At 29.4% G+C, this 18,225-nt stretch overlaps 2 protein-coding genes across 10 annotated transcripts in view; both read right to left on the reverse strand.

The window, feature by feature from the left end:
- Window positions 1-18,225, reverse strand: part of LOC141536125 (uncharacterized) — a 79,870-nt gene that overhangs the window by 1,019 nt on the left and 60,626 nt on the right. Inside the window, exons 7-8 of one of the 8 annotated variants that reach the window (XM_074256414.1) lie at window positions 257-433; window positions 82-196 (exon numbers count right to left, since the gene is read on the reverse strand). In XM_074256414.1, coding sequence (XP_074112515.1) covers window positions 82-196; window positions 257-433 — 292 coding nt within the window. Of the gene's footprint in view, window positions 1-81; window positions 197-256; window positions 434-1,882; window positions 2,500-3,807; window positions 4,057-4,220; window positions 5,117-6,195; window positions 6,807-7,670; window positions 8,225-8,842; window positions 9,403-9,788; window positions 10,420-18,225 lie in introns of those variants that run through there. The other 7 variants (XM_074256394.1, XM_074256402.1, XM_074256395.1 and 4 more) reach the window with 7 other exon arrangements.
- LOC141536132 (uncharacterized) lies at window positions 11,451-15,473 on the reverse strand. Of its 2 annotated transcripts, XM_074256428.1 has the most exons (3): window positions 14,807-15,473; window positions 14,271-14,706; window positions 13,108-13,434 (listed from the first exon to the last, which is right to left on the reverse strand). In XM_074256428.1, exons 1-3 carry the CDS (start codon window positions 14,823-14,825, stop codon window positions 13,257-13,259), a joined length of 633 nt encoding a protein of 210 aa, XP_074112529.1. In that variant the 5' UTR covers window positions 14,826-15,473; the 3' UTR covers window positions 13,108-13,256. The 2 variants fall into 2 exon arrangements, with proteins under 2 accessions (XP_074112528.1, XP_074112529.1); XM_074256427.1 differs by lacking the exon at window positions 14,807-15,473 and having other exon boundaries at window positions 11,451-13,434; window positions 14,271-14,523.

The raw sequence follows: 18,225 nt of genomic DNA on the forward strand, positions 1-18,225 counted from the left end.
TGCTTAATGTGTGACTTTTTTCCACAATGACCACACTGGTACCTCTGCGGCTTTTCGCAGTGGTACTTAACATGTGTGTACCTGGTATGTTCATTCTTAAAAGCCTTGGAACAGGATGTATTAGTGCAGGGGAACCTCTTCTCGAGCTCCTTCTCCTGGAAAAAATTCAGCCACTGAGATTCCTGCTGCATTTGCTCTGCGAACAAAAAAATAGCAAAATTAATTCAAATTCTACATGACGATTCGTTAAACTTACGTTCTTGGTAATTCGGAACCCAGCACCCACTTTTCACATGAGTTTCTAACAACCTCTTACTCGCAAATTCGCTCATGCATGCAGGGTTAGTGCATGCAAATTTTTTCTTCTTCAAGTCATGTAATTTGAGGATTTTTTCATCGAGTTTTATTAAAACCACCCACGGGCCTTTATAGTCTGGAAAAAAAAAAAAAAAAATTTTTTTTTTTTTTTTTTTTTTTTTTTTATTAATAAAAATATCATTTTTTTATTGCCCATGAAAATTTCCCTTTTTATGCAGAAAATATTTTAGAAAAACTTTTTCTTTTGTTAGTAAACATTCCGAGCGTTAGTTTTCCTGCAACATAAATTTTTACAATTAAAAACAATTTTATTTTAAATAAAAAAAATTAATTATTTACAAAAAAGCTGAAAAAAATTTTTGATTAATTTTTAATAAAAAAAATTCCACATTTTATTGACGTCATATATTTTAAATTGCCAGTTACAAAGAATATAAAATTAATCGCTAATAAGTAATTATAATTACTTATAGTAATAATAATAAAAATAATATTCACTAGATATAGATAACAAAAAAAAATTTTTTCAACATAACTGTTTTAAAAACAATCACACATGTTCCAAATATATAAGTTAAAAATTTTACACAAGTGATGGTGCTTAGCTAAAAATATTTTTTGTTCAACACTTGAACTGCTAACAAAATAAAATAATTTTAAAAAAAATATAATTGTACATAATGTTATGACTACATTTTAAATCTTATTTAACTAAGTGTTAAATATTATTTGTAACTCGAAAAACTTTTTCCAAAACTTCTAAGAGTTATCATGTATCATTTAAACCATACTTTTAATTTTTATTTTAAATATAATTATAATTAGATTATAATCATAATAATAATCATAGGTGAAATTACTTCTTACAGTACTGAATAATGTATATAATAGTAAATTTATACATTGCATTAATAATCCTAAAAGGGTGTTACAAAAAATTTTTTTAGCATGGAAAAATTTTTAGAATTCAAAATTTCCAAACGGAGTCAAAAAATAATTATAAAAATTTTTAGGGTGTATATAGAAAAGAAATTTGATTAATTTTGATCTTTCTCTTAAAAATTGAAAATTTTCAAAAATTTGTAACACTAATAAATTTTTTAAATTTCCAATTTTTTGAGGGAATTTTCAAAAATTAATTTTATTAAAATCTCTTTTGGTTTTTAAAAATTTATTTTAATTTTTTAAAAATTTTTAATTTAAGAATTTAAAATTAAAAAAAATTTTTTTTTAAGTTCAAAATTTTAAAAAATAAAAAAAAATTTTTTTATCCAAAAATTGTATGAAAAAAAAAAAAAAATATTTTCATCTATTTCTTCATCAAATTTTCAATTTTTGATTAAAAAAAAGAAGAAAAAAATTTTTTTAACCACTTTAGACATTATTAACGCACTATATCTTCGCATATATAAAGACAAGACGACTGAAAAAAAAAGTATAAGTCCTACACTTACACTATAAGCTTTACACTTATACTAGATGCCGTATTTAACATGGGTATAAGCTGTACGCTTAAAAGTATTGGGATAGGACTTGTATTTTTTATTTCAGCGGACGACTGATCAGCCGTAATTGAGACTTAATCATCAGAAATCAAATTAATGAGCCGACATTCCATGCTCGGATGATTACGAACGACATGTTTCTTGACTTGACTCTTAAAGAAAGCTTTATACTGGCAGTAGTAACACTTGAATCTGGGCAGGAGCTTCTTGCAATCGTATTTCACATGATGTTCCAGCCGCTTCCTACTAGCGTAGACTTTCTGGCAATTTTCATTCGGACATATGAGTTCCCCGGCGACGGGCTTGAGGAGTTCTACAACCGAAGTTTTGCACCTGCGATGCATTTTTCTTCCGTGATCTTCCACAGTTTCTTTCAACAACGCCTTGAAATCGCAGCGGGAGCACTTGAAGTTCGGAGTCTGTGCGCAGATCTTCTTTAGATGCCGATTGCGGGAAGCGATGTTCTTAAAAGTGCGCCCGCAGTTCAGATTCGGGCAGGTGAAAATTCCCACTCCGGATACCGTCGAAATATTTATCTCCGATTTTATCTCGATGTTCGATTTTACGCGGATACGCGGCTTCACGTCGAATTGCTGCGGCTTCAGGTCTATTGTGTCGGGCTCGATTTTTGGAATTATCTCCATGAAGGTCTCAAAAGCGTCGTTTCCGTCATAACCTTTAACATTGCAAAATTCATATTTTTTATAATTTCCATTTAAAAAAAAATTTTTTTTTTTTTAAAAAGAATTTATGCATGTTCGGATTAAAAGCATTTTTGATGATTATGACCAAGCCACATTCCAGTTTATGTTATAAACGTTCTTAAAAATTAATGTAGAAGAATATGTGGGGTTGCATTCCATAGGATTGAGAAAATTATTTTAAGAGGCATCGCAAAAAAATATTTCTGGGATTTTTTAGCTGGAATAAAATTTTTAAATCTATATAATTAAAAGAGTAAGAAAAATTTTGTGGCCAGTGTATTTGTATTTATGTGATAAAATGGGTTTTTATGGTTGAATTTAGTATCATTGGAAAAATCTTGACCTGAAGTTGTGCCTTTTCAAGGTTTCATATCATTCTCATCAATAGTCCAATTTATGATAATAAATATTTAGGCTGCATTCGAAAATGTTTTATCTCTAAATACATAATTGAGAAATGACCTTGTATCTCGTGAACTATTGACATTTTTAAAGATATAAGCTCATCCCGATGTTACACTCATCTAGACCTTTCATTTGAATACCCACATAAATTTTTCATATATTATATATATATATATATATATATATATATATATATATATATATATATATATATATATATATATATATATATATGAAAAATATATTAAAAATGCATGTGGGTACTTAAACGAAAGCTCTTGATCAGCGTAACATCAGGATGGGTTTATATTTTTAAAAACGTCAATAGTTAAGAAAGTACAGTGCAATTTAACAAAAGCCATTATTCAATAAAATAAAATTTTATTTATTTATTTTTCACAAGTCACGGCAGTCACATTGTGATTGCAAAATCACTAATTTTAATTTTTTTATTTCAAAATTAAAAGTGGGAAGAATTTTTTTGTTGTTAATGAAAATTTTTTAATTTTTAAATTTCTTATTTTCTTCACTGATAAAAAATCAATTTGATTTAAAAAAAAAAATCAAATTAATTTTTATAAATTTTAAAACAATTTTTTCTTAATTGTTTTAAATTATTTTGAAATTTTTGAATATTAAATTTTATACTTAATCATAAAAAATTTAGTGTTAGAATTATCTTAAAAAAAAAAAAAAATCAATTAAAAGCTTAAATTCTGAAAAAAAATTCTGCACTGACAAAAATTGGAAAATTTCTTTTAAAAGCCCTAAAAAAAATATAAAAATAAAATAATACACTTATACTAAAAAAAAATATATTGTGCACCATCCTGAAAAAAGTAGAACCACTTCCGTCGCCTGAAAAGAAGCCTCACCTGAAGTAGAAGCGTTGTAGAGCTCAATAACCCTCGCGTCATTATCAAGATGAAGGCGCTTGGCATGAGCCAGAATGTTCTGCTTCTTGAAAGACTTGTAGTTGCACAGAGAGCACTTAAACCTGGGAGGTTTTCCGCAGTGGTACTTCGTATGAATGTACCTTGCTTCATTGTTCGAGAACACGCGGTCGCAGTTCTCGTTCGAGCAGGCGTACTTAATCTCTCCGATTCTGATGCAAGTCTCTTCTCCTGAAAAATATATTTTTATTAATTAATACCTCCTCACGGCTATTCCACACACAATCTATTACAAAAACAATTAACAACTAATTAATTAAATTAAAACACACTAATTAAAACGCATACAGAAAATTATTATTAAAACGGAAAGTACAATTCAGTACAGCAAAAAATTATTTTTCATGATTAATGTCATTAATCACCAAAATTTTATTAAAAACAAATTAATTTCCATTTTCCATTGGCGCGACTTCTAGCACGCGAAAGCGGAACTGTTTCTGCGCATGCTTATTGCGCAGGTGGGTTTTCATCGCGTATTTAAACTGAGACTTAAAGGGGCAGTACCAGCACCTGTACTTGTGATTTTTATTGCAAAATTTCAAATGATGATTTAAACTCTGCTTTGTTTTATAATTGCGCTGACATTTTTTGTTCGGACAAGGGAACCGCTGAACAAACAATTGTTTCTTCTTCTTCTTTTCACTCTTAATTTTACCCTCATAAGCGATCTCATTTGTCAAAAAGTAATTACTTTCAAGAAGATCATCGGAAATAAGCTCTCCTTCATTGTCGCCATTGACCAAAAATTGATTTTCCGATTTAATGATGGCGTTCCTCTGCATAGTTAGCTGCCGCTTCCTATTAATTTCCGCGCGCTTTTTCAAAATTTCTTCCCGCTTTTTATTGTGAATCGCCACGCACTTCCTCACATTAAGCCCAGTTGTTAATGAAACGGAATTTTCTTTCTTCTTTTTCTTCAAAATTCTCTTTTTTGGCTTCAGTTGCTTTATTTTAGTCTTGTCGTCGCAGTCCGGTTCCAGGAACTGATTGTAGTCGAACTCAGGAACGTGGTTGTAATTATTCGCGTGGTAATGGTTAATCAAGTGCGTCTTCTGTGGCCGGCGAATGCAGTGCCGGGAAAAGTGGGTATTTCGGGCCTTCCACTTGTCGAACACGCGGTTGCAATTGGGGTTAGGACACGCGTACTGGACGGCTTCGATTTTAATGGTGGATAAAATCTCCTCTGGCTCCCTCTTCACTCGGAAAATTGAAACTTCCGGCTTGTAATCTGAAAACAAAAGGCTTAGGTTAGTAAAAATTACAAAAAAAAAAATTTTATTTTAGGTTAGTAAGGAAGAAAGCGTTATCACGGCAAGCATGCGTTAGAAAGGAAGAAATAAAAAGACAAAATATTTGTTTTTTTTTTAATTTTTTTTTCTTTTTAAATTATCGTTCTTAAATTAATAAATTTTTCGGTCTATTACTACAATTTTCATATCAGGATGCTTTTTTGTCGTGTGAATTTTAATATTTGTTTTTAAATGAGAAGAAATTTCGCAATAGGCGCATTTGTAACGATGAGGTTTGCCGCATTGATGCTTAAAATGCCGGTTCCGATTGTTCTTATCGTTAAAGACGCTCTTGCAATTTAGATTTAAACACGGATAAATAATTCCCGAGTAATCACTAGTTTGGGAATTTTTTTTTCTGTACTGCTGTCGACGGTGACCAAAGTTCGGTTCCGTAAAAAATTCTGTAAAAATAAAAATATTGTTAGTAATAATTTATTTTAAAATTCTAAATATGCTCTAATCCGCCATTTTGCAAAATTAAATACTGAAATAAAATTTAATCTGTAAGATAATTTGGGAAAAATTTTATTTTATGAGCTAGAAAATTAATTAAAAAAATTTAATTAGTATAAATGAATAATTTGAATTTTAAAATTCGTATGCTTTCTCTTAGAGTGTTCCTTGATATTTCCCCTTAAATTAGAAGTTTCTTCGTCGAAAAAACACTGTCGCAATTCAGATTCAGGCATGGAAAATTTCCTCCCTTGGACGTGAGCCGCCTCCTGGAAATTCCTGGAAAAAAATACGGTCGATTAATTGGAGAAATAATAATTTAGGCGGACGCGCATGCCCTGAAGAAGAATATAGACAAATTTGGATTTAAGTTTATTTTATTAGTTACAAAACAATACTTTAAGTACTAAAGCAATTTATAATTTATAATTAATAATTAATAATTTATAATAATAATAATAATAATAATAATAATAATAATTAATATTTAAATTCTAGTTCATATTAAAATTATTTTAAATAATTTATTATTTATAATAATTTATTATTATTTAAAATAATAATAATGAAAAGATAATTAATTATTTTTTTTTAAGTCATTAATGTCGCAGAATTCCATCATAGCGGGTTCTTCCGTCGCGGAATTAGGAGGGTCCAATGGATCAACGTCGCGATACTCCTGTTCCGGGTGATTGTTTCGGGTATGATGTTTAAGATTGCACTTGTAGTAAGTCTTGTAAGTGCAAAAAGTGCACTTGTAGCTCGGCTCCTTTCCGCACTCATAGTTAAGGTGGGCCCACAAGCTGCGCTTGGCTTTGTAAGTCCGCTTGCAGTTATCGTTCGGGCAAATGTAAATCTCCGCTTTCAACGGGCGATTTATTTCTATCACGTAGTTCTCCAGCTCCGGGTGGTGATAACCCGTGTGCTGTCTCACGTCATTCTTGTCACGTGACTTGTAGTCGCAGTACGGACACTTGTACTCCGGACGCTTGTCGCACTCCAGCATGTGCCGCGTTAGGCTCGTTTTCCATGAAAATACTTTTAGGCAGTTAGGGTTTGAACACCGGTACTTTTGCCCCCGCGGAGAAAATCCCGATGTGGATGGGAAGTTGTACTCCTGGGGAAGTCGGTTCCCTCGTGATTTTCCGATGAAGAAATGCGACATGTGAAATTCTGAAAAATAAAAAATTTTATGTTAGCGATGATTTTAGAAAGCTAATTTTGTTTTTATAGATGCGAGCATGCATTTATTTATAAATTGTGGATTTAAAAAAAAAATAATAAATAAAATTTTTGTGAATTATTATTTTTAATTGTAAAAGCGTACAGTTCAAAAAAAAAAAATTATTGATACAGTTAAAATTTAATTTTGATGTTTAAAATTAAATTTGCAATTTTAGTTAAAAAATTTTGTGTTATTGCGTCAAAATATTTAATACTTTTTTTTTTTGTATTAATTTTCTTAAATTAATTTAAAAAAGTGTCAAATATTTAAAACAACTGTTTAAAAATATTCATAAGAAAATTTTTTATAATTTTTATTTCACAGTTGAAATCAAATTATTAAATTTAAACAATAAATTGTCAGAGAAAAGATAAGTTACATTATATAATGTAAAGTGGCGCTCCGTATAAAAAACTGGAAAATTTACAGTTTAAAATTGTAATTATTACAGATTCTGTAAGAATTACATTGTAAAATATTAATATTACAATAAAAGCTCTGAAAATTAACATTCAAAGTTTGAATTTAAAAAAATGTTATTTTAAAAAATTTTTTCAATGAATATTTTTAAACAGTAAAATTTTTGTTATTAAATATTTAAAACAAATTTTTAATGTTTAAAATTTATAAAAAAAAATATTTTACAGAGTAATATTAAATTTTTTAAAAAAAATTTACTTGCAAAATTTTCTAATGAATTATTTCTAATTTTCAACATCAAAAAAAAATATACAAATGATATATATATATATATATATATATATATATATATATATATATATATATATATATATTTTTTCCAACAAAAAGCCAATTTAAAAATCATTTTTAATTGTTTCGGGAAGTAAATCAACACACTGAAAATCGCGATCGGGATGAGCTCTAGAGCAATGGCTCCTAACGCGGCTTTTAATGCAATTCTTAAAATCGCAGTATGCGCACATGTACCGCGCAGGTTTTCCGCACTCGTACTTCAAGTGGGTCGACAAAATGGCGCGTGATTTGTAGCGCTTCCCGCAAGTAGGCTCGGGGCACACGTAATTCCGCTTAACAACAGTAGGATTGTAGAGTTCTACAAAACTGAGCTCCATTCCGGAATGCTTTGACCGCGTGTGCTGCTTAATGGTGTCCTTTTTCAGAGTTCTGTACCCGCAATGCGTGCACATAAACCGCGGCGGCTTGTTGCAGTAATACCGCGAGTGTACATTGCGGTCGCACTTGTTTTTGAACATGCTCTTGCAATTCGCGTTTGTGCAGACGTATCTTATTCCCGAGGCCGTGTTTATGGAGTGGGGGAAGTTTGTGGATCTTCCTGGGTCTAATTGCAAGTTCCACTTGCCAGCGCGCTCTGCTGGAACTCCAAAACCTGGAAAGTAAATCAAAAATTGTGAATTTCTTCCATAATTTAAATTAAAAAAAAAAAAAAAAAAAAAAAAAAGGTTAATATTTCAGCAAAGTAGAAGAAACAATTAAAAAGATTTTTTTTTTTTAATAAAGAAGAAATTAAAAAGGTTTGTTTTAATAAAGAAGAAATTTTGGATTTCAAAATTTTTTATTTAAATCAATGATTATTATTTTTGAATTTTTGTGCCTGCGAATTAAATGTTTTTTTACGTCCGTTGACTGGATTCCTCTGTAATGGCAATATCCGCAGCCAAATCGTCGCGGTTTGTTGCAAAAATGTTTCATGTGGAAATTTCGCGTCCGTTGATTAGAAAAAGATCTACTGCAATTAGGCTGAGTGCAAGGAAATTTTTTAGAAAATTTCTTCCAAAATCCTGAAAAATAAAAAATTATTTGGTTAAAAAAAATTTATTTCAGTCGGAAAAATTTAGTTTTTATGAAAAGAGAAAAATTTACAAATATCTGATCATAAAATGTGACAAAGAATGAAAAAATTACCTTGAAATATTTTTGAAAATTCAAAAAATTGTAAATTTAAACAACTTTTATTTAATTCAAAAAAATTCAAAAAATACAAAATAAATTGATTAAAAAATTATTCCATCATATTAACAACCAAAAATTCTTTATCCGGATGTTTTTCCCGCCAATGCGGCTTCATTCGCTTAAAAAGGCTCTTCCGGAAGTCGCAGTAGAAACACTTGAACCTTGGAGGTTTTCCGCACTCGTACTTAATGTGCGCTCGGCAATCTGCAGCTGTCTTGTACCGCTTCTTGCAATTTTCATTTGGACATTGATAAGTTCCCGCACTCAATTTAGGAGTTATTTTAGCAGTAAGTTGAGTAATTGAAAGGATATTGGTCTTCATTCCGCCGTGTTTTTGGCTCGCGTGATTTTTTACGCTTGAAAGCCGCGGGGATTTGTAGTCGCAGTAGCCGCAGTGGTACCTGGGGGCTGCTGGCAGTTGCTCTGTAGGTGTTTTTTCAAACTTTTCTCGGTTTTGAAAGCTTTCCTGCAGTTTTTGTGCGGACAGGAGAATCCAATCGGCTGAACCAAACGTTCTGGGAGTTCTTCTGTTCGTAAAGATTGGACAAATGGGTGCGCAGGTGACAAAACTCCGTTGAAAAATAGTGGAGAAGGCTGAAGACAAGGAAAAATAAAAATGATCAATTTTTGTTAGAGACTTTATGGAAATTTGAAATTTTGGAAGGTAGAAGAATTTTTTCATGCCCAAAAATTAACACTTTAATATTTTTAACATTAAAAATTAATACTCATTAATTTTTTACAAAAAAATTGCAATTTCTCTTAAAAATAAAAAAATAAAAAAACTAAAATTTTTTCACAAAATTTGAAGTTTTTTAAATCATTTTCAAAACTTTAGTTTTGAAACTTTTTATATGAATCCAGTTTTCAAATTTTTCATTCAAAATTAGCGCGAAAAAAAAAAATGAAAAAATTGATTTTTTTGAACAAAAAAAAAATGTGTCAGAAAAAAAAAACAAAATCAAACATGTGCCCAAAAATATGATAAATATTAATAATTTATTAACAATTTGTTCATCTAAATACAATTAAAGACTAAAAATAACTACAAATAAAATTAAACACTGAAATCAGCGACCGGATACTCAAAATTGTATGCATTAGTCGCTAAATATCGAATTTCTTGATCAGGATGTTTCAACCTGCAATGAGTATTAATCCTCCCGATAAAACTGTTCTGAAAATCGCAGTAGAAACATTTGAAACAAGGAGCTTTTCCACACTCGTACTTCAAATGTTTGTTCAAATCGTACTTGATCTTGTATTTCTTCTCGCAGTTTTCGTTTGGACAAACGAAACTAGCAAACTCCGCGGCGGTTTTGTACAGCTCAATGATATTCAGCGGCGAATCCTTGTGGATATTGCTAGAGTGAATTTTGACATTAGAAATTCTGGGAGCTTTGTACTCGCAGTAGCCGCATTTGAACCTCGGAGGCTTGTTGCAGATGTATTTCAAATGAATCCGCAGAGAGTCCTCATTTTTGAACATTTTTCCACAATTTGAGTGTGGACATACGAAGTGTTGAGGGTTAACTTTCGGGAAATTTGGCTTCGGTGGCCGACCACGGTGGCGGGCGGTGAAAGCTTCCGGGTACAGCAAAATCGGTAGTCCTGAAAAATGAAAATTTGGTGTTAAATTTTGAAAGTTTAGTTAGCGCTTTTGGTTAGCGGAATTCACACATGCATCTAATGTTTCTTAGCAGGGTTATTTTTTGTGGATTTGTTTTTTCTCCTGGAATTTCTGAAACAAAAATTGGTGATTAGTTTTTGATTTTTTGAAAAAATTTTTTGAGAAGTTACTTTGTAAAAATATTGCAGTTTTATTTATTTCAAAATAAATACAGTCTATTGAAATTTTTATTAAATTATGTGAGTTTAAGTAACAATTTAAAATAATTACTTTATAAAATTATTTATTTGTTAGTTTTATTACTGAGAAAAATTTCTTTAGAAGCTTCAAAAAATTAATTTTATTTTTTTCATAATTCAAAAATATATTTTTAAAAAATATTGGTAACATAAAAAATTAATATACTGGATATTTACGGAGTTATTAAAAATTTGGTAATTATTTACAAGCCGGCCAAAGTTGGAAAAAAAAATTGCTTTTCATATTTTTAGATAAAATTTCTATTTCATCTTTTTTTTGAAATATTTATTTTTACCAAAAATTTTTTATTTTACTAAATTTCAAAAACAATTTAAAAAAAATTATTTTCATCAATTTTGAAGCGTCTAAAGAAATTTTTCCCTTGAATTAAATTAATTAAAATTAAAAAATATAATTCTGTTTTATAAAATATCCATATAAAAAAAAGTTCAGTCAAAAAAAAAAAAAAATTTTTAAAACTTAAAAATTATACAAGTCAATAATATTAATCATTAATTCCGCGTGCGCTCTAATGCTATGTCTTTTGATATCCCTCGAGTAATGGGCCTTGTACCCACAATACGCGCAATAGAATCTCGGGGGCTTATTGCAAATTTGGGACATGTGGGCTCTGCGCGACAGGTCCGTTTTAAAAGTTTTGATGCAATTAGAGTTCATGCAGGCGAATCTTCCGGTGATTTCTTCCGACTTGTCCCAACGATGGCTTCCCAATTTTATTTTCACGAACTTTCGGTCTGAAAACAAAAAAAAAACTTTGTTAAAAAATATTTTATTATAAATTCCAATTTTTTTATGTAATAAAAAATTACAATTACAATTCGGCGCATATTAGAACTACTTTTGACTAAGATTTAATTTTTAAATATACAATTAATTTTACAAACTTAAAATTAAAAATTTTCTAGCAATTAAAATTAGCAGTTTTTTCTTCGATAATTCTGACTTTTTCCAACGGATGTTTCCGCAGAGAGTGTTGATTAGCGACGTGTTTAAAATGATTCCGAAAATTGCAGTAGTAACACCTGAATTTTGGCGGCTTTCCGCACTCGTGTTTTATATGGGCGACCAAATTTCTCTCGTATTTAAATTTTTTCCCGCAAGATAGCGACGGACAGTCGAAGAAGTTCGTTTTCAAGCCCGGGTCGAAGAGTTCCAGGATATTAGCGAGCATTCCAGGATGCTTGGACTCAGAATGTCGCTTTATATCTTTAGAAAAATGCGAAGTATGCCCACAATACGCGCATTTGAACCTCGGAGCCCGATTGCAGATGTGTTTCATGTGGTATTGTCTTGTTGCTTCGTTTTTGAAGGTCTTTTCGCAGTTTTCGTTGAGGCAAAGCAGTCTGTAGCCTTGGAACTGATCGAAAGTCACGATCCCAGGCATTTTGAACCCTGAAACGCTAGTAGAATTTTGTTAGTAGGGATTTTTGAGAAATCTTGCTTCTTAGAAATTTTTTTACCTTTTTTTTTAACGAGTGGAGGAGTTTAATAATGATAAAATATATTCAATCACCATTTTTATTTAACTACTCTATGGATACATGGGTATTATACGAGTTATTTAAAGCTGAACTGAACAAAAGACTGAAAATTTTTTTAGATTTATCTAAAAATTTTTTTTTTAAAGAATTTTTTTAAAAATTAAAAAAAAAAAAATGTTTTTTTAAAATCATGCAGTAATACTCAATTTTTTTTTTATGTAGTTTTAATAATAATAGAAATTATCATTAAGTTTTTACAAAAATTATAAATAAAAATAAACATTTTTAATTTTTAAACAAAAAATTACAAAATTAAAATTTTCTTTTGTTCAGTAAGATATTATAATTATTTTAAATTAATCTCTAAATTTTCAAAAGCGCGCTATTTATAAAATAACGATATTATAATAATAATAACTCACTACATTTTCTATCAAATACATAAATTTTCTACGCTCATACTGATAAAAAAAAATAAACTTGTTTCAAGATAAAAATTTTTGAACCAACAAAATAATTTTGAAAAAAAAAAAAAAATTCTTTTTTAAAAATTTTATTTTTAAATCAATAAAATTAATCTTCTTCAAAATAATTTTCTTGGTTCAAAAATAATTTTAAAAAGTAAAAAATTTTTCATAAAAAATTTTTTTTCTAAATAAATAAAATTAATTTTCTTCAAAATAATTTTCTTGCTTCAAAAATAATTCTTTTGAATCAAGTAAAAGTTTAAATTTTACACCGGTTCAGCTTTCAAAGTAACAAATCTAAATTCCTGCCCAGGATGATGTTTATTGCAGTGTTTCTTGATAGTAGCTTTAAAGCAATACTTGTAGTCGCAGTAAAAGCACATGAACATTGCAGGTTTTCCGCACTCGTACTTCAGATGTCGCTTGACATTCTGCTCGGAGCTGTAACTTCTATTACAATTATCATTCGGGCAAGTGTAAATTCGCTTTTGTTCAAAAGGATTGAACAATTCATCAATTTTTAGCTCCAAGCCTTTGTGTTTGGCGGTCAGGTGCGCCTTCACGTAGTTCTTCACCGCGGAATGGTACTCGCAGTACCCGCACTTGTACCTAGATGGCTGATTGCAGTAGTACTTTGTGTGAATGTAGAAAGATTTTGCCGACAAGTATCTTCTTCCGCAGTTCGGGTTTGGGCAGCACATTCCCGATGAGTTTTTCGAAGGCTTTTTCTTCTTTCTCGACGGCGGGTCGTGACTTTTTTGCAGCACTATCGGCTGAGAATTCAGTTCTGAAACAAAGAAGACTATTTCATTAATGAATTTCTTCTTAAATTTAAAAATTTTTATTTTTGTTAAAAATATGTGTTAATTTTTACTACAGTTAGTTTAATTTCCAAGCGTTTGGTGTTCAAGCTTTTGAAAATTAACAATTCTTTTTTTTTATTATTTAATTTTATTTTTAAGCTTCAACATTAGACTGAAGAAAAATAGTTTATAATATATAATTTTTTATTTTTTCTTTTTTAACAATAATATATCTTGATTTTTAAATTAATAAAATATATTTTTTTTTTCATGAAAATAATTTAATTTTTCATGAAATAATTCAAAAATATTTCACTTATTGTATAATTAAAATTTAATTCTTATTTCACTTATAATCTCTGAATTAATTAAAATAATAATTTTTACAATTATTATTGATAAATAAATATTAAAATTGCAAATATGATAAATTAATTTTTAAAAAAATTATTTATTTTTTATAACTAAGGACAAAAATTTTTTATCCTTTCCAAAAATTCATTTTTTGCTAACAATTTAAAAAAATATATATTTGATGAAAAAAATTATTTTTCAGTATCACTTTTCAAGGTTATATATTTTTTAAATATATATGCAATAATTTCCGACATCACTGGGGGTGGAAAATATCTAATATCTTAAAAACTAAGCCCTAAACCAAACCCTAAAACCTAAATGAAAAATGAAAGAAGAAATAAATATCGATGTAGAATGAAAAGACGAAAAAATTAAAAAAAAAAAAAAAAATTATTCCTCAATTTTAATAACATGAAACTGCAGATCCGCGTGCTTGGAATTATTATGAAGTTTAACTTCATACTTATAATAACTTTTGAAGTCGCAATAGAAGCACTTGAATCTCGGAGATTTGCAGCAGCGATATTTAATATGAAAAGTGACTCTTTCTTGAGTGTCAAAAGTCTTATTGCAAACCGCATTGGGGCAAGGAAAGCTGCTTCTTCTCAAATTAGGGTCGTGAAGCTCGATAATATCGGTCTTTTTCTTCTTATGTTTAGCGACAGAGTGGAGCCTGACGTTTTTTTTTGTAATCGAGTGGAAGTCGCAGTGGCCGCACTTGAACCTCGGGGGCTTATTACAGGACTTCATGTGAACTTGTTGAGCTCCGATGTTCTTGAACATCTTGTCGCAGTCCGGGTTCATGCATGCCAGCAGTGTGCTGGAGATTTTTAGGAACTCTTCATTCGGCATAAAATTTTCGTACTTCACCAGAAAAAGAGGGTCTTTAGTGTCGTACTCTGGAACAGAATATCGTTTTTGTTAACAACAATTAATGTTACAGCTATTTTTGCCCGTTAGTATCTGTTAATTTTGTAATTTCTGTACTAAGTTACTTACTAATTGTTAGTATAGGCATCTACTGAATATAGCTTCTATTATTTACAATATTTTACTGTTAATATTAGTTTTTTGGTGTAAAATAATCTTTGGATTAAAATTTTTAAGGCTAGCGACAAAATGGCGCCCCCGGTGGCCTAAAATGGCGGATTTTATTTTTATAAACATGAAATTCTTTTAATTTTTCAGCGACCTGAAACACAAATTATTTTAATTATTAATATTATCAAAAATCAATTAATTCTTATGAAAAAGAAATAAAATTTACCTGATAATAAATTTTTAAGTAATTTTCTAACAAATTTTTGTTGAAAATTTATTAAAAAAATTTTTTATAAACAATTCGTGATAATATGTACCTCGAAATATTAATTAGAGTTACAAAATACATAAATATCTATTATTTTTTAGGAAAATAATGTTAAATACGGGAGAATCAGCTGATCAATGTCCGCCATCTTGAAAATTTGAATTTTTTCTTCAACGCGCGGGTTTTTAAATAAAATTATTTACAAAAATAGTAAGTTTTACACTTTTAAAAACTTTCCAGTATTTAAATAATTTATTTAAAAAAATTATTAATTCTAACACTAAAGATTAAGTACAAACAATTTTAAGGTAGAGAAAATAAAATGTATCTGTCATAATTACGGAAAAAAAAAAAAAACCCAAGATTTAAATTAAAGAGTAATAATATTTAATAATTGATCAGGATGCATCCTCTTGAAATGAGCCACAACTTTGTGATGATAGCATTTGGCATAGTCGCAATAATAGCACTTGAACCTGGGAGGCTTTCCGCACTCGTATTTAACGTGTTTGTTCAAATCATACTTGCTCTTGTATTTCTTCTCACAAGGAGTGTTCGGGCAAATATAGACCGACTGTTTTGTCGTGGCTTTAGAAATTTCAATAATATTAACCACTCTGTAAGGATGATGTTCCCAAGCGTGTTCCTGAATTTGTTCCACTGTCGAAGTAGTGTGATCGCACCTGCTGCACTTGAAGGTGGCGCTGTACGCGCAGGCTTCCATGTGGAGCGTCATTTCTTCTTTGCTGTTGAAGATTTCTTCACAGCGCTGGTTCCTGCATTGGTACATTGTTTCTTCTTCAAATTGCGCGGGAAGGATTACGAACCTGAAATCTGATAAATAAAAAATATTAATTTATTTTTTTATAAAATAATTTAATTAATTCTGTCATTGATTAGTAAAAAATCTTGTGAATTAATTGTTAATTGAGCAGAAAAATTTTTTAATAATTAATTTTTTTCAACAAATTAATCTAGATAATTTTTTCATGCAATTTATCAATTAAAGTAGTTGAATTTTTTTGCATAATTTTAATAATTAAGTCAGCTTTTAAAAATTTAACTGAAAAAAGAATTTCTTAATTAAATTTTTATTAAATTAAAATTGTGATACAAAAATTTCAACGAATGTGTTCGTAATCAGAAAGAGTCGAATAATGATTTGATTTAAAGGGAGTTTTAAACAGCTCAATGACGTTCATTTCGTAGTCCGGGTGTTTGGCGGCCAAGTGAGCTTTCACGTTTGAAATTCTGTGGGACTTGTAATTGCAGTAGTTGCACTTGAACCTCGGAGGCTGGTTGCAAGTGTAAGTCACGTGGACCCGCCTTGAATCTTCATTTTTGAAAGTTTTGTTGCAGTTTGCGTTCGTGCAACTGTACCGAATTTCTTTTATTTCTAAGAAGCTCGATTTTGGGATTCTTGTTTGTTGTCTGGTCACAAAAAATGACTTTCCTGAAAAAATTACATTTTTATTAGTTTTATTTTTCTTTTTAATTTATGCAAAAATTCTTTGCAATAAAAAAAATTTTTTTTCGGCAACTATTTTTTGCATATTATTTAATAGAGATTAATTACATATTTTTTTCAATTTTTTCCGTGCAATAAGACAGAAAAAAAAATAAAAAATAGTTCAAAAAAATTTTTTTGCCATTGAGTCAATTTTTTTTTTTTTTTTTTTAATAATTATAGGTGTAGTTTAATTAAAATTAATAAAATAAAAAAAACAAATTACTGTTTATCAAGATAAATATATATTGTGTAAATTTTGGAATTTCCAAAATTTTAAATTAAATTTAAAATTCTGCAAAAAAAAATTCATTGAAATTTCGACATCGAAATTGTATTTCATAAATATTTAAACGGTTAATTATTAATATATTACAAGTAAAAAATTGTACTTAAACTAATATTCAAATCATTCTTCATCAATGACAACATATCGCAATTTTTTATCCGGATGTTTTATTCGCGAGTGCAATTTCACCCGATCCTTGAAACAGTTTTTGAAATCACAGTAGAAGCATTTGAATCTCGGAGATTTTTTACACTCGTACTTAATATGGCGCGTCAAAGTGTACTTAGATCGATATTTTTTCAAACATTTGTCATTAGGACAAGTGTAATTTCTCGTTCTCGAGGAACAAGGCCTTTTTAACTTCTTAAGTTCGGTTTGAATCGGTTTTTGGTTTAGTTCTTCCAAATCCGCGCAAGTTAAGTCCCTTTCAGAGCAGAGAAATTCACTGTGGAAATTGCACTCTTTTTCGCGCTGAAATTCCTCGAAGCAGTTGCTGTTGGAACAGACGAACACCTGATTCTTTATCTCCAACATTTCCAACGCTTGGCGCAAACTCCAACCCTGGATCCAATTTTTCGGACTAATTGGAAGAACAAAGGACAGTTTGTTAGTGGGCGGTTTTGGTTTTTGAGATAGCCATTCACATTCCTCCTACAGAAGGTACTAAGTGGATTTTTTTTAGTGTTAGTTACATTGGAAGGATTTTTGGAAATTAACTGGTAGAAATTTTTTTGGAATTTATATATTTATTTTCTTGTTTAGGATTAAGTTTGCCTTAGATTGCAATTTTTTGGACAAAGCTGGCATGTCAAGCTTAATTTTTAAATATTTTTAGCGTAAAAAAAACTATTTTAAGTTTATAATCATTTTATTTTTTGGAAAAATTCCAAAATTTTATTTTTATTTCATAATCAAGAATTTTTTTTCAAAAACAATTTTTAAATTTCCCGCTAAAATTCAGGAACCAATTTTGTGCATGCGCAAAGCATATTTCTTAAAAAAACAACAATTAATAATAAATCATCTTCCTCGATCTCAAAATTAAACTATTAACTGAAAAAATAATTCAAAATAATTTTAATTAAAATAAAAAATTTATAATTCTTCTTCCAAAAAATCAAAATAAATTACCACCCAATAATATCAAACCTAATTTCCATATCAGGATGCTTTATCTTATAATGCGCTCTAATTCTGTTTTTAAAATTATTTTTATGATCACAATAAATACACTGAAACCTCGGAGGTTTCCCGCACTGATAATTAAGATGCTCGGTTAGCGACCTCTTGTATTTAAAACTCTTAGTGCAATT

Source organism: Cotesia typhae, unplaced genomic scaffold, assembly GCF_013202065.1.
Source record: "Cotesia typhae breed Kobodo isofemale line unplaced genomic scaffold, CoteBio_Ctyphae scaffold_152, whole genome shotgun sequence".
Taxonomy (NCBI): Eukaryota; Metazoa; Arthropoda; class Insecta; order Hymenoptera; family Braconidae; genus Cotesia; species Cotesia typhae.

Coding starts and splice junctions, on each gene's coding strand:
- LOC141536132 (XM_074256427.1), bottom strand. CDS start 14,388: ATGCGGTTTGCAATAAGACTTTTGACACTCAAGAAAGAGTCACTTTTC. Junction 13,435..14,270: donor GACTTCAAAAGTTATTATAA/GTATGAAGTTAA, acceptor TCTTTGTTTCAG/AACTGAATTCTCAGCCGATA.